The sequence below is a fragment of the Salmo salar genome, chromosome ssa14 (assembly GCF_905237065.1).
Source record: "Salmo salar chromosome ssa14, Ssal_v3.1, whole genome shotgun sequence".
Taxonomy (NCBI): Eukaryota; Metazoa; Chordata; class Actinopteri; order Salmoniformes; family Salmonidae; genus Salmo; species Salmo salar.
This window is the reverse complement of record NC_059455.1, coordinates 62,882,149-62,902,225: the sequence shown is the minus strand read 5'-3', so window position 1 is coordinate 62,902,225 and position 20,077 is coordinate 62,882,149. Positions and strand designations below refer to the sequence as shown.

Below are 20,077 nucleotides of genomic sequence, written 5' to 3'. Positions count from 1 at the left end.
TTCTGTGAACTTGTGCGGCCTACCACTGGTGCTCCTAGATGTTTCCACTTCACAAAAACACCACTTACATTTGACTGGGGCGGCTCAAGCAGGGCAGAAATTTGACGAACTGACTTGTTGGAAAGGTGGCATCCTATGACGGTGCCACGTTGAAAGTCACTGAGCTCTTCAGTAAGGCCATTCTACTGCCAATGTTTGAATATGGAGATTGCATGGCTGTGTGCTCAATTTTACACACCTGTCAGCAACGGGTGGGACTGAAATAACCAAATCCACCAATTGAAGAGGGTGTCATTTTGTGTATATATATATATATATATATATATGAATATCCCTACAGACTTATAGAGATGACTGTCACACACATCAATCCATCCTTCCCTAGACCCTCTCTCTCTCTCTTTGCCCTTGTTCTTCTGACTGGGGAGATTATTGACATAATCTTCTGTCAAGCATCTGTTTTAACTTCCAAAGCTCCCTGTATTTTTATGTAATCTTTGCATCACTGTCTGTTTAACTACAAGATCACGTCATCTCTTTCTGGACATCAACCGGTGACATTGAGACAGTCGTCCCAACCGACAATGCCCCGGATTCATCCAGTTTAATTACAACTGGCATGACAACAGAGACTCAGAGAAAATCCCAATACTAAGTCATTGACATGAGACAGTTTCACTTTTTTTTAACCACTTTTATTCACAATGTCACCACAGTTACTATCAATATCAGGATAGTAATAACATGGTTACCATCAATACAATAAAAAGTATATATAATATATATGTTAAATGTGGCCAATGCCAGGCATTTCTTAGCGATTGTCTCTATTGATCTCTACCCAGACAATACATGTCAATCTCTGTGTATGGTTTTACAGAGCTTTATCTACTCAGATTTCATTTATGGGTTGAGGTACTGAAATCAAGCACAGTCCAGGGGTTGAGGTACTGAAATCAGGCACAGTCCATTTCACAGTTCAATCCAAAACATGTAAAAAATAAAAAGACAAAAATAAGTTTCAGGTGGCTAGAACCTCTTTTTAACCTCTCCTCCTCCCTTCCCTCAGCATCTCTCACAGTCCTCTCCCTCCATCTCCTCCCTCTCTTCCCTATCCATGGCATCCTCAATCTCATCCATCTCTCTCTCGCAGTCCTCACACCCCTTTGTCCCACAGCCACCAGCCATCATCACCAGCCCTCTGTGATCTGGAACCCCCGGATTGGGGTCGATCAACGCCCCCTGCTTGCAGTGCTGGAGCAGGCTGCTGACTGAGCAGACGCCCCCGGCCGCCTGCAACACCTCGTCGTACGAGGGTGCCTGGATGGCCGCCCGGGCCTCCTCCAGACGAACGCGGGTGCGGTGCTTCATCTCTATCAGCGTCTTGGTGTAGGAGTTGAGGGTGAAGACAGCCGCCGCCATGCAGCAGCTGAAGGAGATCCAGGCCAGACTGAGGGTAAGAGAGAGAAAGGATGGTAGGGCCGTGGTGGTCATTGGCTATGAATAAGCTGTAAATATGGCCTAGAAGTTTAAAATATGCTGATATCCGTTAAATACTGAGGGGTCCAGAATTAATGGATCCCTTGATAAAGATAAGCAAAAAACACAGTATAAAATAAACAATACAAATACTGTGCTGTATTGTATGCTCACTTTTTTTGATTATATTGTTTTATACTAATACAGTTCCTCAGAATTTTTTTATTTTGTCTAAGAATTAATACTAAAAAAATTATTAAATTATTGGATCCCTTGTTTTCAATACTCCAGTACCCTCCCCTTGCGTTGATAAGGTCACTGGGCCTTTTTCTCAAATGTTTTATGAAATTGGAGAACACATTGGGAGGGATGTTAAACCATACAGGTATATTTCCAGATCCTTGATATCCTTATTCTGCTCTTATGGACTGCCCTCTTCAATTCAAACCATAGGTTTTCAATGGGGTTCAAATCCTGAGACTGAGATGGCCATTGGAAAATATAGATTGTGTGGTCAATGAACCATTTCTTTGTGGATTTGGACCCCTATCTTTTTTAGATTTGTACTAGTTGATAAACAAAATCTCTTTCTCTGAGAAATTGTATTAGTATAAAATACAATTATAAAAAATAAAATAAAAATAGCATACAATATAGCTCAGCATTGTATTAATTATTTTAGACAGGGTTTTTTGCTCATCTTTATGAAGGGATCCAATAATTCCAGACTCCACGGTTTTCAATTGGACTGTGGTTAGAAAATGCTTAAGCCAACGGTTGGAGACAGTGCCTAGGTAAACAAACCAATCCTGGATTGTAGTATCTCCATGTCCAAAGACTGCTTTCAGTGTAAGGGAACAAAATAAGCAATTTTGTAATTTGGGTGAACTATGCCTAAGGGAATACTTACACAAATGACCAGCCGTAGTCCCAGGTCTGTGGTCTCCAATCTTTTGGCCCAATGCTCACAGTCATCTGGAACACTGTGGTGTACATCATATGAGCCACCATCCCCATCAGACCTGAGAGAGAGAGAGAGAAAGGGGGATGAAGTGTGAGAAAGAGAGAAAGGGTGATTTATTTGCTGACAATCTCTTAATTTATTTGACCAACATCGAATAATCAATGCTTTACCTTGAGAATATTTTTACAGAATGCTCAAAATGCCTTGCTATAGATGATTTTGGTGATAAGACAAAGTTCTGCTCGTCGTGGCTGTCTCACCTGAAAGGACAGTGCATATTGCGGCAAAGGCGTTGATCTTGAGAGCGTACATCTCCTTACGGGCACAGAGACACAGCACCTCCACCCACATGAGGAGAAAGCCCATGGCCAACAGGCCTATGTACGCAAACTCTGATACTACTGACAGCCACAGCACCCCTGTGAGTGAGTGAGTGAGTGAGTGAGTGAGTGAGTGAGTGAGTGAGTGAGTGAGTGAGTGAGTGAGTGAGAAATAGATTGAGGAAGAGAAGAGAGCGATAGAAAGAGAGAAAATGAAGATTGGAGAGAGGTAGAGCGAGAAAAAGTTGGCATAGAGTGCTTATTTGACTTGACAACCCGCAATTTAATGGTGACGTGTTAGCTTCGCCTATATCTGCTTTCAATGAACACAAACCTTGTGTCTCTCCTGGAGTCAATTCAATGAAGCTCCGGCATTTCTCCTCTGTAAGACAAATACAATGTGATTAGCAACAAATACAACTTAAGTCAGTATATTCACTTGTACTGTATCTTTTAGGGCCTTGTCAAGGAGATTGACATACTGATTTAATTTAGATCCCTTGAGTGTCTGTTGTGAGATCTTAAAATAGTGCTCCAATTGGCATGGGTAATCGGAAGGGGACACTTTCTGTAGTAGAATAAGCCACATTGAGAGGGAGAACTCCACCAGATGTTCTCTATCTAGGGTCAAGACAAAAGCTCTAACTCTCCCAATCTCTACAGTGATTATGCTAATTAGTCCTAAGGCGACATGGAAAGACATTCCTTTGAGTTTTACTTCACAGACTAGAGCTTACATTGCCAACATTAAAGATTATTCAATTATTAACAGAGCACCCGCTTGTGATAATTTACTTCTAAATAGCCTTGGTTGATTAGGGACTATCCCAGATCAGTGAATGCGTATGGTGTTAAAGCAACCAGTCTTGCAGAGATAGATTGACAGTGGAACAGCAACACAGCCACATTCAAAGATATCTATCAGCAATTGCCATTCTATATCAACATTATAGTGCATTCTAATAACTAGTGTCCAGTCATTATTGGGGTTCCACAAGGCAACGTCCTAGGTCCGACTCTATTGTAAGACTTTACTCAATCAAGGTTCGGTAGATCAACAGCCTAAAACAAGAGCTGTCTCCTGTTTTATTCACTTTCCAATTAAGTTCTCCGTGTCAAGCAATTACTGGCTAAGGCTAGAGATTTATTTTACATTTTAGTCATTTACGAGATGCTCTTATCCAGAGCGACTTACTTAGTGCATTCATTCATTATAGCTAAGTGAGACAACCACATATCACAGTCATAGCAAGTACATTCATTGAGGAGATTGGATCTTACAGTGCAAGAACCAGGCATCATTAGGTTCTTGGGATGAAGGCTACTTAACCCCCATTTCTATAAAGGTAAAGCATACTCAAACAATTGCCTGGATAAAGACCCAATGCTCACCCTCGTTGTGTGCCTCGCAGGACAACCAGAAACCTGTGTGGAAGTAGCGCAGCATGTACTTGTCCTCGCCTGTCTCCCAGATGTAGTGCACTGCGTTGGCGAGGGCCTTTTTCTGAAGCCTCGCCTCCTCTTCCTTTTCCAGGGGCGACAAGGTGATGTTGTTTGACGGCTTCTTAGGGTCCAGAGTGGGACTCTCTGAGGAAAAGAGAGGGTAAGAGGGTCATTGGGACAGGAAAGGTTGGACAGTTTTAGGCGAAATATATGCGTCTAGTCTACACACCGTACTACTGTAATTGTTTTCTACAATAAACTCCAGAAACACATCTTCAAACCATGTTTCTCAAAGGCATTTCAAGACCATCATTTAATATTCTTCAGGGACAGAGGTCAAAAGTGCCCATGAGTCCATAAATCGCTCCCTAGTGTCAACTGAATGAAGGGGCAACAATCTACAGCTGTTTTTTACGTAATCTACCTTATGTAGAAAATCGCATATTCCATGGCAATAGGCTTAGACAACAATGTAATCCAGATATTCAGCAAAGTTTGAGATGACATACATTGGACTGTGTCAACAGACCTCCGTGTGCCTTCTGTAAAAAGCAACAATTCTCAGTGTCAGGATTCATGTTCAGGGGTTGGTTCAACGTGGGTGAGTCCACAAGTACAGAGCGAGGGAAACAAATCATTATTTATGTACCGGGCTCCACATTCATTCTTGCACAGGTGAATTATTTCCCTACCTGTGGTGTAGGGCTGGCTGTCGTTCTGGCCGCAGTTCTTCAACTTGACTGGGGAGAGGCAGAGGGGCTTGGCAACTTTGTGGGTCCCCTCGCACCAGTATGAGGTGCAGAAGGCCAGGATGGACAGTGCCAGGGCCAGTGAGGTCAGGGACAGGGAGAGCAGGGAGCGGTTGCATCGTGACATGTTCTCCAGCATGGTGGTTTATGGGTGTGGGGGGCGAGGGCCACTGCTAAGAGAAATAGTGGCCCTCCGATGGAGAGACAGGTGGGAGAGAGGTCGGGGAGAGACAGGGTGTCTCAAGAGGAGCTTGAGACGAATGGTGGTGAAACAGGGTGATGGGGCTGGTTAGAGGACGGGTACAGGGATGACAGATGACAGATCAGCTAGAGCGAGGGCAGTGACAACGATGAGGGGGGGGGGAACTGTGTGGGATGGAATGGAGCGATATAGAGTAGATAAAGGGGGATTGACAAAGGGATGGTATGGCAGTGTGGGATTAGGAAACTGTGAGAAAATGATGGGATGGAAGAAGTAGAAGAAGAGGGCAATAGAGCGGAGGATTTATTCACCGAGCCAGATGGATTGGATGAGGGCTAGCTAGCCTCTGTCACCTTCTTCAATTAGTCCTTTCGATATTCCTCCACCCCTTTACACGCTGATCCAGCTGTGGTCCCGCAATAACAATTTGTGATGATTAATTTGCAAATCAAAGCGGTCATTGAACTGAGGCAATCAGGCAGAGAGCTTTTGAGCTTTAGATTTGGGAAGAAAAAGTATAATAAATTAATTTCTTACATTTGACGTCCATATGCTACATCCCATATTTCCAGTGTTTGACATGGATTTGTCATGTGTTCGCTGGTATACAGCTGTGTCCTGGAAGATAAACATTTACATTTTTACCACGTTTTATACAACCCCTAATTATTTTCTCCCGTCTCCTTTCTTTTTCTCAGGAAACATTCTGTTCTTCCCGTGCATCTCGGCTTTCTTAGGAAGATTGTGATTTGATATAATGATTAGTCTACCTCTCTGTTGACCCGTAATCCTCATTAATCTGTGTTAATCTCCCTGTACTAAATCAATCTGTTTAATCCCACGCTCGTAACGTCTGTCCAACCACCTATAGAGCAAGACAAATAATTTGGATTAGTGTCGGGAGGAGTAATTAAGGGGAAACAATCTACAGAAAGCACTGGTCTTGATGTAATCTTTATGTAGGAACATTTCATATCACATGGCAATAGGCTTAGACAACAATGTAATCCATATAGTCAGCAAAATTTGAGATTACATATTGTATATACATTGGACTATGTGGATTACGTAAACAGACCATTATCATCATCGATGACAATCATCATCATCATCATCTCATCGTCACAACAATCTTTATCATCATCATCACAATCTTTTTCATCATCACAATCATCCACACAATCGTCATCCTATCATCGTCATAATTGTCATCATATCCTGTCATCACAATCTTTATCGTTGTCACAATCTTCATAATCACAATCTTCTGCATCATCACACTCATCATACTATGCGGATGGTTTAGTGTACTGGTCTGGGCTGCGTTCAGTACAATTTACGTTCTGGAACGTTCAATTGAACAGAAAAGGTACTTAAAACCTCTTACATCTAGATGTTCCGCTAGCGGAACGCCTCGCCAATATCCAATGATAGAGCGTGGCGCGAATTACAAACTCCTCAAAAATCCCAAAACTTCCATTTTTCAAACATGACTATTTTACACCATTTTAAAGACAAGACTCTCCTTTATCTAACCACATTGTCCGATTTCAAAAAGGCTTTACAACGAAAGCAAAACATTACATTATGTCAGGAGAGTACCCAGCCAGAAATAATCAGACACCCATTTTTCAAGCTAGCATATAATGTCACAAAAACCAAAACCACAGCTAAATGCAGCACTAACCTTTGATGATCTTCATCAGATGACACTCCTAGGACATTATGTTATACAATACATGCATGTTTTGTTCAATCAAGTTCATATTTTTATAAAAAAACAGCTTTTTACATTACCATGTGATGTTCAGAACTAGCATACCCACCGAAAACTTCTGGTGAATTTACTAAATTACTCAGAATAAACGTTCACAAAAAACATAATTATTTTAAGAATTATAGATACAGAACTCCTTTATGCAATCGCGGTGTCCGATTTTAAAATAGCTTTTCGGTGAAAGCACATTTTGCAATATTCTGAGTAGATAGCTAGCCGTGATGGCCGGGCTATTTTGACACCCACCAAGTTTGGTACTCACCAAACTCAGATTTACTATAAGAAAAATTGGATTACCTTTGCTGTTCTTCGTCAGAATGCACTCCCAGGACTTCTACTTCAACACCCAATGTTGTTTTGGTTCCAAATAATCCATAGTTATATCCAAATAGCGGCGTTTTGTTCAAGACACTATCCGAAGGGTGACGCGCCGGCGCATATCGTGACAAAAAATGTCAAAATATTCCATTACCGTACTTCGAAGCATGTCAAACGCCGTTTAAAATCAATTTTTATGCGATTTTTCTCATAAAATAGCGATAATATTCCGACCGGGAGACGTTGTGTCCGTTCAAACACTGAAAGAAGAAAATGGTGTCTTCACTTGCACACGCGCACCCGTGTCATTGTTCTCAGATCGACCACTTTCCAAATCCCCTACTGAGGGGATTTGAGGGGCCTTCTGAGAGCCTATGGGAGCCTTAGAAAATGTCACGTTACAGCAGAGATCCTCTATTTTCCATAAAGAGGCTATAGAAGGACAAGAAATGGTCAGAGAGGGCACTTCCTGTATGGAATCTTCTCAGGTTTTGGCCTGCCATATGAGTTCTGTTATACTCAGACACCATTCAAACAGTTTTAGAAACTTTAGGGTGTTTTCTATCCAAATCAAACAATTATATGCATATTCTAGTTTCTGGGCAGGAGTAATAACCAGATTAAATCGGGTATGTTTTTTATCAGGCCGTGAAAATACTGCCCCCTATCCTAAACAGGTTAACGACCAGTTGAAAAACAAGGAGGGGTTGGGAGATGGGGAACGCAGTCAGCATGGCCACTGCCCTTTAAATACGTCACACATTGCTTCAAGCCACACCTCGCCACACCCACCAAACAGGAGCAAACATACCTCAAACTCTGTTCAAGAACGTTTTGGGGAATCGTGTTGTTCTGAACAAACTGTTCAGCAACGTAGCAAACGTTCAAGCGAACTGAACGCACTTCTGAGGTCTGTCTTGACCCTTTGAATGATTATTGGATACTTTAGAGCAGGGATCATCAACTAGACTCAGCCGCGGGCCGATTTGTTCTTGAGCGGATGGTCGGGGGGCCGGAACACAATTACAAATCATTTGTAGACTGCAAATTGACCGCAAAAAGACCAAACAGATACAGTATAATACTGCATTAATGAATCACTTTAACCTTGCTTACCATCACATTTTTCTCTATTATGCGTGGGAATACTTGGGAACAGATTTCTTATATTAAAATCACTTGGGTCTTATTTCCTGGTGTTTTTACTGTATTTAATGTTCTACAATGAAACAAAAAAAAGTTATTTTTTTTGTTGCTCAGAAAACTTGTGGGGACAAATTCCGTACGCGAACCTTGCTTTAGGGAATAATCATTGAAATATTAATCCATCTGTGTTGATATGGTCTTTATGTAAAATAGCAATCTGACAAAGATAGCAGAATGACAGATGTTTGTGTATTTTTATTTAATCTGGCGACATCTGCATCAGTCCATCTGCATACTTTACCACTATACACTCCTTGAAAAAAGGTGGCAAAAAAGGTGCCAAAAAAGGTGCCACCTAATATGGTTATTAGGCTGTCCCCATAGGAGAACCCGTTGAAGAACCCATTTTGGTTCCAGGTAGAACCCTTTTGGGTTCCATGTAGGACCCTGGACAAGAGCATATGCTACATGTAAAAATGTAATAAAAAGACGACAGCCAAAACCTTTTTGGAACCCTTTTTTCAAAGAGAGTAAAGCTGTATTGTTGACAGATTGGTTTGTCAATTGCGGCACAAAATAATGACAGATTATTCCTCATTACAGTAAAACGAGGAGTTAATCAGACTCGGGTATTTCATTTATCCCATCATGATACCAAAATATTTCAACAATTACAATATCCTTCAAACATTGTACATTTTCCCAAAAAAAATTCCAAATCGGTAAGCGTTTCAACAAAACGTTTGTTGAAAACTGTCAATCAATATCTCCTTCCTAAGAGTCTCATACATATTAACTCCAGATACTCCGGCAAAAAAAATGTTTTTATACTTGACTCGAAACCGGAAAATATTTGCAGCAGTCTAGGAACCGCATCAATTTAATGCGTAAACCAAAGAAAAGCTCCTATCTCCATTGTCCAGCAATATGATTAAATATGACACAGCCACACAATCACACACGCAGATTCATTACCTGTAATAGCTGTGCCTAGATTTGAGTTCAAATGGCCATACCAGTTGTATTTTCTCTGTGCTGCATATCACCAGGCTTTCCATTGAGTCCTCGTCCACCCATACGGTTGTACAATACATGCATGAAAGTTACTGAACGGATGTTCGTGAATGAAGCTAAAAAAAATGAAACTGAACCAAAAAAAACATACCATATAAGGCCTTTAGAGACATCGACCCTCTACACTCTGTCCTCTCTACCAGATTAACTTTCTTCACCTTTTCTCACTCTCTCTCCCTCTCTACCTCACGCTTCTGCCTTTCTTGGGTGAGTTTCTATCACAAACCCACCCAGATTTCACTTAATCCTCACAAACCCATCTGTTACTTTCTCTCCCTTTTCTCCCTATATATATATCTATCTATCATCCATCGTCACATTCTCTCGCTCTCTCTCCCACCATTTCTTACACTCCACTTTAAGCAAATCCATGATCCTACTTTGTAGTTCATTACATAATGATTAAGGGTCATGTGTTGTTCTATACTGTGTGTCTGTTTGCCTCCGGGGAATCCCCATCTTGACCCGGATGACGAGTCACCGCCCCGCTTTCCAAAGGTCATGCCATACTCTGAATGAGGAGCGGAATTAGAGAATGTACAGTATGTGCACCGCTCAGCCCCTCACGTTCATCCCGTCGTTCGGAGTGTTCAAGTTATGTAGCATACTCATCAACACTGATCCACCCAATCTCCCTTCGACCCAGCAATCTCTACTCCGTTTAGATCACTCCCCTTCAAACAGCTGTTCCTCAAATGGTGTCCACAAATTACTTTGAATCATCACGATTTTGGAGAGGAACTGAAAGAGTGATGTGAGCGACTGAATGAAAATAATTGAAATTGGGCTTTAGTATTGTGGCGCACATGCATGTATGTGCAAACTAAAAAACGGAGATACAACGCTGTACTGGAGTGACTGTAGTGACAGATGTTTCACCAGCCCTCATGTGGCCATTTGTAATAGGTACCAATCACTGATGTTGATTGAGACAAATGTGGCTTGAGCATAGGCCATACACCACAATCAAAAGAGATAACAGGCATTGATGGAGACACCTCAAAACAAGAAATGTCAACAAAAAGAGAGAATTTGCCCATACCATAGTCAGATCTGAGATCTTGAGTATTGAATAACTTTATTTCTCAAATGTGTACTGTCACAGTTTACACCACAGCCTTGACATAAATAAAAAAGTATATCATACAAATTAAATTATAATAGTAGCTGCGATAAAATGTATTATCGTAACAATACTAATCCTTTTGCGCTACGATTCAGATAAATTAATCTTGTGACTTCCAGTCCAATTTTTCATTTCGCTTTACATTTTGTAAACTGTCTTGTTCTATTTCAACTGTTTTGTTTGAGGCCAAAGAGGAAATGCAAAACACAGAATGACAAGCATCCCGTAGGATTCATAGGCCTTACGATGAAAACGCACTGAATAGATAAACATAACAATACCGTATGCATGGAATGTTGTCATGTCATACAAATATTTGACATAAAGACTTTCAACTGACTGAGATACAGTTTTCAACAACATACGCAGGACAGAAAAAAAGGATATGACAAATTCAGCTTTCAATTGTATACAATGTGTTTGTTCCCAAACATAACTAAATAAGTAGACTTATGTGTATAAAATGACAAAACGGAAATAAAGCCACTATTGGTTATTGGCTGATAATGTGGATGATTATGGTTCTATCCAATTGGATATGACCGTTTCCAACTAAAGTCACTGTTCAACTCAAGAAACCCACGGGACAATGACAACTTTGATGCTTGCTGTCAGTAATGTGAGATTAATGAATTTGAATATGGCTCTAGTTTGTTTTGAAAGTATCTGTTGGAGGCCAAGTGTTCAAGAAACAAACAAATAATTTAATTAATAAATAGGCTAATAAGTAAATGAATAAATAGATACAATATGTACTTTTTTTTAAATCACAAAAAAGTTACTGTTGTGTTATGGTTACTTTTGCTCTAGGATCTCACCTCATTTTCACACAAAACATGCGCTCTCTCTCACACACACACACACACACACACACACACACACACACACACACACACACACACACACACACACACACACACACACACACACACACACACACACACACACACACACACACACACACACACACCTGATAGCGGCTCTACTGCCATCCTGTTCTTTTTGTGTACCATGTTCCATTGTACACTCCTGTAATGATTCATCAGGTCTTCTTAACCCTCCATCCACCTATCTCAGAGCCTTATGAGTCAAGCATAGAGAAGGTGAGCATTGATAATAACCAGTCTAATTGAAAAATAACAGCACAAGAACAAAATCACACAAGGACTACATGGAACTAACTCCTACGGCCCCATCTCAGCTTCCCACTCTGGGAAGAACCGAAATGAACATCGAATCAACCAAAATGGAATGTTTTTCTTGGGAAAAACTATTTTGAGATACTTATATTTTGTCTTGTTTCCATTTCTTACATATTATTGCATACACTTACATTGGACATGTACATTATATTAACCACTGTAGATATTGGGGTTGAGGAAGGTGAGCTGGACAGGTTGTAGCTTTTCAAAAAAAGGAAAGGATTGTTGTTCCGTTGGGGAGGATCTCCCATTCTGGTGTCTAAAACCATGTGTCACTGCAAAGGGACCACCCTCCCATTTGAGGAGTGGAAGCTCCCAAGTGGGCCACTACAGAGTGTCCTGCCTGAGGAACCCAACCCAGACAATTGGGTTGTACCATCCCAGCTCCAAAACAGGGGCATGCCATCTGAGGTCCCATTGCAGGCATTGCCAGGCCAGGATGAGGCATTCCCAGGGAATGGGATGATAGATGGGATAAAGGAGGCCCCAGCAAGGGGTCGTGGGATCCAAAGGCGGGTGACACCGTAGGGCATAGGGGTGGAAACAAAAAGGCTGGAGTTTGGGGAGATTGTGGTACAAGACACTCCAGCAATGGATGTGACTCTGCCCATAGGGCCAGCCATGCCTGGGCCTTGTAAAACACCTAGGAAATTAGGAAAAGCAAAAGAAAATGGGGCAAGGGAGGGAGGACAGATTTACAGTACAGAGCATTCCAAGAGAGAGTATAGAACAGAGAGAGGAGTGAAACGGTTACATCTCTAAAATCTATGCATGGCTACAACTACCGATGCTGACCCACACAACAGTTATGCACTATAGGGGAGGAAGGCCTAGTAAAAACACTGAATCACAAACACTGCTTTAAATGAACAGATAAATATACTTCTCATATTCACCCTCTGGTTCTCTCTGTCTATCTCTCTCACGGTCTGGTCTCTTTAAATGAACAGATAAATATACTTCTCATATTCACCCTCTGGTTCTCTCTGTCTATCTCTCTCACGGTCTGGTCTCTTTAAATGAACAGATAAATATACTTCTCATATTCACCCTCGTCTTCTGTCTATCTCTCTCACGGTCTGGTCTCTTTAAATGAACAGATAAATATACTTCTCATATTCACCCTCTGGTTCTCTCTGTCTATCTCTTTCACGGTCTGGTCTCTCCTTTACCCGTCCTTACTTTGTTACTTGGCGAGGGGGGGTTGTTTGGGTTTGGGGGAAAGGAGTGAGTCCACGTCCACGAGCGAAGAGCCGGCACCATGGAAGGAAGCTGGCGATTTGTTGTCTTCGTCCGCTGTGGCTCCATTGTCTGTAGAGAGAGAGAGGAAAATTAGGCCTGTGAAATATTACAATATTATCACGATATTACAACATGATTGTATATCATGAAGATATATGACGACAAGGATGTGTTAAGTATAGTGTCGGAGACACAGAGGGAAGACAGACGGGCGCGCTAACACACAAACACATGACTGGGATCTGTTAGCGTACGCAGACGCTCTTCGGCTCAGCTTGACTGAAACATGGAATACGGTGCTCAACAAAGGGACTTAGGAATCCAAAAAAACCATCTTACCCCAGGGCACTTCAATTGTCGACTATCCCAGAAAAAGGGGCACTCAGATGTCTGCATGCAAGGGTGTTTAAGGTTTATTGCCAGGACAAACAGACAGGCTTACATTGCGGCGTGTCAGACGCCTTCCTCAGAGCTTGGAGGCAACAGCCTTGAGGAAGCATACAATACTACACTAGATTACCTGTGCCATTACTTGGAGCTCCCCATGGGTCAGAGTTCATAGCGTCTGTAGTGGTGGATGCCCCTCCATCTCCCCAGGGGTCGTCTGTGGATGCTGTGTCGGTGGGAGCTGCAGGTGCACCCCAAGGGTCACTGGCGGTGGGCGGAGTCGATGCTAGTGTAAAGGGGGTGGGGTTAAACCGATTTAAAGGGGAACTCCAATGAAAAATTGTTATATGGAAATTGTGCTCTACATCTTAAAATGACCGTATACACATTTTCTATTATGTATTTAACCTAGGGATTGAGACAAAAATCTGAATTAAGAGCACATGTGATGGTGTCACAAGATTATAACTATCACTGCTTACCTGTTGGTCCCCATGCGTCATCATCAGCCTTCGAGCCATCGCCAAATGGATCTGTGGGGGGAGAGGCAGCTGTGGTCCCCTCGTCTCCCCAGGGATCAGCCTTCTTTTCGGACAGTGGATTGGATGGAGCACCCCACGTGTCTGAAACCTCGGTTTTTGGACTGGATGGTGCCATAAAAGGATCAGCACCCTTTGTTGGGACATTCAATGGGCCCCCAAAAGGATCAGAATCATCTTTTGGTGCCCCAAAGGGATCTGAACCGTCTTTTGGCGTATTGGATGGTGCCAAAAATGTATCCTCTTTTGGTGCCCCAAACGGATCAGAATCAACTTTTGGTGTATTGGATGGTGCTGAAAATGGATCATCTTTTGGTGCCCCAAATGGATCAGAACCACCTTTTGGTGTATTGGATGGTGCTGAAAATGGATCATCTTTTGGTGCCCCAAATGGATCAGAACCACCTTTTGGTGTATTGGATGGTGCTGAAAATGGATCATCTTTTGGTGCCCCAAACAGATCAGCTTCAACTTTAGATGGTGCATTGGATGGTGCCGAAAATGGATCGGAACCATCTTTTGGAGCCGCAAAAGGATCTGAACCATCTATTGGGGCACTGGCTGGCGCCGCAAAAGGATCTGAACCATCTATTGGGGCACTGGCTGGCGCCGCAAAAGGATCTGAACCATCTATTGGGGCACTGGCTGGCGCCGCAAAAGGATCTGAACCATCTATTGGGGCACTGGCTGGCGCCGCAAAAGGATCTGCTTCTTCTGTTGTAGCATTAGATGGTGCACCCCATGCATCCTCGGATGGAGTTTTGGATGTTCCACCCCATGCATCCTCGGATGGAGCTTTGGGCGCACCCCCCCAAGGATCAGGAGCGGGTGCTTTGGCTGCTGCGCCCCATGCATCCTCCTCTGATGGCTCATCTGCCCTGCCAAAGGCGTCAGCAACCTTAGGCTTTCCTGCTTTGGCGGCATCCTCCCATTCAAGCTCTTCCTTGGTCATCTTGGACTGCAATTACATAAGAGACTGGTCAATCAAAATGATGCCAAAAACACATTTATTTGGTAGATGATCCAAAATGTCCTAAGTGTACAATCATTTACCTTTGAAAGGTGCCTTTGAAAGTCCAAATAAAGGGAGAAATCTGACTATTAAGATGTAATACTAACCCTTCGTTCCTCCTCTTTTTTCTGGGCCTCTAGTCTCAGTTTTTCTTGCTTCTTGGCCTCAAAGCTGGCGGCGAGATCAGCCACAGACGGGATGTTGGCTAGGGAGGGGAGTCCGGTGGCTCCTGGGACATACACTGGCTTGTAGTTGGGGTCCTTGGGGTCGTTGGGGTCGTCCGAGGAGGCTGTAGAAAGAGAACGATAAGATATAGCATAACGAGATACATTATTATGGTAAAGCAGGGTTGGGGTCAATTCAGTTTTGTGTTCTGTGGGGATTTTCCAAGAATGTTTTAAGGGAAATGGTCAATTGAAGTCTCTCAAATGTTGGGGGTGCTCTGTAACGCTCACCAGTGGCGTTCTTTGAGATCTTGTCTCTGGTCTTGAGTGCAAACTCTCGCTCTTCCTTTAGTTTCTCGTCGTCCTCCATAAGAACCAGTACTACCTTGGCCTTCTCCCTCACGTTCACCCCCTGTGAAGAATAGCATGAGGAGGCATCATTAGTACTGCTAGGCAGCTCTCTTTCTGAAGCATGGTGCTCCCTAAATGTAACTGTGCAGAATTAGTAAGGGGAAGCTCAAATGATCAGTGTATGCATGGAAAAGCAATGTGTTAGCTTAGATGTTAGTAGAGCCAGATACCTCAAGCCTCACTCACTTATTGGACTGGTCTCCCGGACCAGTTTAAGCCTATTCCTGTTCTACAAAGTACTTTCACTGGAGTTATGCTGGAGTTATCCTAATAATAATTATTCATTAGTAAATTATCTCAAAGTGAATTTTTCAAGTGGGGAGGCTTCAAAAAGAGTACATTGGAGATGGAACCTGCACATCAGAGGAGTTGGTGGGACAAACATGCATTTAGCAAGCTTTAGTACCTGATCTTTCCCATCCTTGTCCTGGAAACGGAACTCTGTTAGCGCTTTCACAATGTAGATGTTGTCTTTCATCGTATTCAGAACGCGGTCTGAGCCCGTCTTTAATAGGTTCTCCAGCAGAGTCAATGACTGCAGTTGGGGGATGGGAGAAAAACAAAATGGGGGATCCAGATGAGTCAATGACTGCAGTTGGGGGATGGGAGAAAAACAAAATGGGGGATCCAGATGAGCGTCCCCTGCTCCTTAAAAACACTCTGCGACTTAATCACTGAATGGAGCGATCATCAACAGAAAAATAAATACATAAAAAGTTAAGATGGCACCATAGTGTGGCAAAGATGGGAGGGTTTTTATGAAATTACAAGCGGATTGTAAAAACTGAGAAAGATTACCATGCATACTGTATATATTTCCCATGCCAATACAAATCCTGTGGAGGACATGTATTTGTATCTGATTTGTGGCAACAGAAACGAAACAAAGAAGAAAGTGTCAAATAATATAAAGACCATCTTTTCACAGAAAGATAAAATATATGGGCTACAGTTTTACAAAGCACTTGAAAAACCACCAAAGAACCCGAATAACCAAAAATAAAAAGGAAGGAAAGGAAGGAAGACCCAGAGTTTCCTCTGCTGCAGAGGATAAGTTCATTAAAGTTAACTGCACCTCAGATTGCAGCCCAAATAAATGCTTCACAGAGTTCAAGTAACAAATTTGAGATTTTTGGTTCCAACCGCCGTGTCTCTGTGAAAAGCAGAGTACAAGAACGGATGATCTCCACATGTGTGGTTCCCACCGTGAAGCATGGAGGAGGTGGTGTGATGGTGTGGGGGTGCTTTGCTGGTGACACTGTCTGTGATTTATTTAGAATTCAAGGCACATTTAACCAGCTTGGCTAACGCAGCATTCTGCAGCGATACACCATCCCATCTGGTTTGCGCTTAGTGGGACTATAATTTATTTTTCATCAGGCCAATGACCCAACACACCTCCAGGCTGTGTAAAGGCTATTTGACCAAGAAGGAGAGTGATGGAGTGCTGCGTCATATGACCTGGCCTCCACAATCACCCGACCTCAACCCAGTTGAGATGGTTTGGGATGAGTTGGACCACAGAGTGAATGAAAAGCAGCCAACAAGTGCTCAGCATATGTGGGAACTCCTTCAAGATTGTTGGAAAAGCATTCCAGATGAAGCTGGTTGAGAGAACGCCAAGAGTGTGCAAAGCTGTCATCAAGGCAAAGGGTGGCTACTTTGAAGAATCTCAAATAGAAAATATATTTTGAATTGTTTAACACTTTTTTGCTTACTACATGATTCCATGTGTGTCATTTCATAGTTTTGATGTCTTCATTATTATTCTACAATGTAGAAAATAGGAAAAATAAGGAAAAACCCTTGAATGAGTAGGTGTGTCCAAACTTTTGACTGGTACTGTATATGCGTGATTATTTCTCTTTGGCCTCACCTTGTAGATGTGCCTCCAGTTCTTGTCGTCTTTGAGGCGTTTCCACAGCATGGTCATGATCTCATTGCAGGCCACCACATTGTAGGTGAGGTCCGAGATGTCGGCCATCTGCGAGCTAGAGGGGCCCCATGGGTCGTTGGAGGTGGCCTCCCTCACCTGACAGATATTCAGCAGTGTTAATACAGATTATTGTCCAGATGGAGAACAAAGGCTCCCAAAGCATCCAGGCCTTCTGGCACGAAACTTGTACTACTGTATATAGGGGAAATACTGGTGATAGAGTCACTGGTGTTTCAGATAGGGGTAAGAGATGGAGAACTGACTCATGCTCTGCTACAGAGGGTGTGTCTTATATTAGAAGGATACTACAAAGGTATTTTGGAATGCTGACAGTGTCAACTGAACAACATATGTGGCCAATCTTACTCTGCAAGGGCCAGTGTGGATGCAGGCTTTTGCTCCAGCCAAGCAGTACTAGCTTGATTCTACTAAATGAAAGCCTTGATCCAAGACTGTGATCAGTTGAATTAGGTGTGCTACTAATTGGCTGGCACAAAATAATGAACCCACACCGGCCCTTGCAAGGTAAAATTGACGCACCCTGGGTACAACATCAAGAGGGGAGAAAGAGAGGGATAGTTAAGATGAAGGGAAGCATGTCGTGGCAGAGAGTGCGAGGAAGATGAGAAAAATCCGGAGAACAATCAGAGAACGCAGGACAGAGAGCAACAAAGGAGAGAACAGGAGGAGTGAGTGATGACAGAAGAGAAGGAAAAGTGAGAGTGGAGGGAAAATGAAAGAGGGGAAAGGAGAGGGGTAAATGACAAGATGGGGGATGGGGTAAAGTAAATAATCTCCCTTACCTTGACCTCAGCCTCAGAGAAGTTTTGAACGAGGTTCTTCAATTGTCGGCGTAGCATAGAGGACGTCATGACGCCTAATGGGGTGTCTCAAACCACAAGGACCTAGTCAGTATAAAGACTAGTAAGAGCATGTACACACACACACGCAGTCAACGGAAGCAGACAGAGCTTTCATCCATATATTAATGAAGCTTCTGTCTTGCCTCACGTAATGGCAGGTATCAAAACAGGAGAAGCTGCTTGGCACTTAGCCCAAATCATGCTGCTGATAGCTACATCTCCTTACCTATCGAAATAAAACGGATAGTGGGGGATGTCAAAGACGTGAGTCTGTCTTTCGATCTGGTCTCATTGGATGCTCATTCTTTAAGTCTCTCTCTCCACGACGACATCGGGTCCCAGCACACACAGATCTGGAAAAATGATTCTAAAAGGGAGTAAAGCAATGACATAGCTAGGCTAGTGAAGAAGCTACTTCACACTGGCATGTCATTGGGCAACAAATAGTTTGTGTTTTTATAATGTAAATGCCAAACAGAAAATGCCCGAAAGCAGCCTAGAAACTAGACCTAGTCATGATTGCGACCAAATCAACACCATTCATGTTTGCAAAAACCTAAGCTAGCTCTGTGGCTAGCTAGCATTCCGCAATGCCAATGCTATGGCGACAAATCCAGGCTCTGCAGTGCTACCGATTAGCTATGCACCTGAGAAGGCTATTGTCGATTTAGCATGTTATTTGGCAATTTTCGTTTTGTCACGAACACTAGTCCCGTTATGTACATCCATCTACTAAATGCATCACGATTCAGCACCATGGACAGCGACCGCCGTAGCTAAAAACGTCAGTGCGTCTTCATGGCTGTCGAATGTTATTTTTAGAGCAAGCTTTAGCAAGCGAACCAGTTAGCTGACGGCGACAGCTTTGGAAATATAGCTTTGGTCTACTTCTATGGACAACTGACACCTTTAAAATACATACTTCCATTGAGCATACATTTATTTAGATGATTCTGCGTCTATTTCAAAGGAATACGAACCTTCGAGATGCTTCAGAGATCTGCAAAAAAAACTACAATTTCCGCTTCCGTCTGACATCCGCACCTGACTAAAAGACCACTCCCCCTACTTAATAATCACGAGGATGTTACGCTACATTGTAGTCAATAAAAATGTAACAATGTAGTAACAGTGTCTTTATTGAGAGGGAAACAAAAGACTTTGTTTTTCCACAAATTAACGGATTATTATTGGGAGCAGTCTTGCCTGTTTCTCATGAGGTAGGCATTTTTGGGGACTCAAACGTTTACATAAACATCTGTTTGCCTTGGTTACAAATGCCATCTAGGGGTGCTTACACATCTATGCATATTGGCAGTGGTGTAAAGAACTTAAGAAAAAATACTTTAAAGTAGTACTTATTAAGTCGTTTTGGGGGGGGTATCTGTACTTTACTTTACAATTTATATTTTTGACTACTTTTACTTCACTACATTTGTTAAGAAAATATTGTACTTTTTACTCCATACATTTTCCTTGACACCAAAAAGTACTTGTTACATTTTGAATGCTTAGCTGGACAGGAAAAATGTCAAAATCATGCACTTATTTATGAACAGAACATCCCTGGTCATCACTACTGCTTCTGATCTGGTGGACTCACTAAACACATATGCTTCATTTGTAAATGATGTCTAAATGTTGGAGTGTTTCTCTGGCTATCCGTAAATAATAAAAAAAAAAAAAAGAAAATGGTGCCATCTGGTTTGCTTAATATAAGGAA

The 20,077-nt window shown here is 42.4% G+C and overlaps 2 protein-coding genes across 7 annotated transcripts; both read right to left on the bottom strand.

Annotated features, from left to right (window-relative positions):
• Positions 1-673: 673 nt before the first annotated feature.
• On the bottom strand, positions 674-10,421 carry LOC106570009 (germ cell-specific gene 1-like protein). The gene is made up of 8 exons (XM_014141863.2): positions 9,374-10,421; positions 5,695-5,775; positions 4,899-5,563; positions 4,156-4,350; positions 3,098-3,145; positions 2,704-2,862; positions 2,390-2,501; positions 674-1,450 (listed from the first exon to the last, which is right to left on the bottom strand). Exons 3-8 carry the CDS (start codon positions 5,092-5,094, stop codon positions 1,066-1,068), a joined length of 1,095 nt encoding a protein of 364 aa, XP_013997338.1. The 5' UTR covers positions 5,095-5,563; positions 5,695-5,775; positions 9,374-10,421; the 3' UTR covers positions 674-1,065.
• Positions 10,422-10,526: 105 nt separating this feature from the next.
• Positions 10,527-19,414, bottom strand: LOC106570008 (epsin-1). 6 transcript variants are annotated; one of them, XR_006758878.1, is made up of 10 exons: positions 18,581-19,254; positions 18,295-18,396; positions 17,432-17,587; positions 15,962-16,090; positions 15,436-15,556; positions 15,088-15,269; positions 13,912-14,926; positions 13,563-13,715; positions 12,924-13,111; positions 10,527-12,443 (listed from the first exon to the last, which is right to left on the bottom strand). XR_006758878.1 is itself a non-coding variant. In XM_014141853.2 (10 exons), the coding sequence occupies exons 3-10, from the start codon at positions 18,361-18,363 to the stop codon at positions 12,987-12,989; spliced, it is 1,950 nt and encodes a 649-aa protein (XP_013997328.2). In that variant the 5' UTR covers positions 18,364-18,396; positions 18,581-18,721; positions 19,335-19,414; the 3' UTR covers positions 10,527-12,986. The 6 variants fall into 6 exon arrangements, 5 of the variants coding, with proteins under 5 accessions (XP_013997328.2, XP_013997331.2, XP_013997332.2 ...); XM_014141853.2 differs by adding an exon at positions 19,335-19,414 and having other exon boundaries at positions 10,527-13,111; positions 18,581-18,721; XM_014141856.2 differs by adding an exon at positions 19,292-19,355 and having other exon boundaries at positions 10,527-13,111; positions 18,581-18,721.
• Between the last annotated feature and the right edge of the window lie 663 nt (positions 19,415-20,077).

Excerpts from the sequence above, each read along its gene's own strand:
- LOC106570009 (XM_014141863.2), bottom strand. The coding sequence starts at position 5,094 with ATGCTGGAGAACATGTCACGATGCAACCGCTCCCTGCTCTCCCTGTCC. Across the intron at positions 4,351-4,898 it reads CAGCCAGCCCTACACCACAG|AGAGTCCCACTCTGGACCCT; the intron begins GTAGGGAAATAA and ends TCTTTTCCTCAG. Across the intron at positions 2,502-2,703 it reads AATATGCACTGTCCTTTCAG|GTCTGATGGGGATGGTGGCT; the intron begins GTGAGACAGCCA and ends TCTCTCTCTCAG.
- LOC106570008 (XM_014141853.2), bottom strand. The coding sequence starts at position 18,363 with ATGACGTCCTCTATGCTACGCCGACAATTGAAGAACCTCGTTCAAAAC. Across the intron at positions 15,557-15,961 it reads ACAAGGATGGGAAAGATCAG|GGGGTGAACGTGAGGGAGAA; the intron begins GTACTAAAGCTT and ends TATTCTTCACAG. Across the intron at positions 14,927-15,087 it reads AAAAAGAGGAGGAACGAAGG|TCCAAGATGACCAAGGAAGA; the intron begins GTTAGTATTACA and ends ATGTAATTGCAG.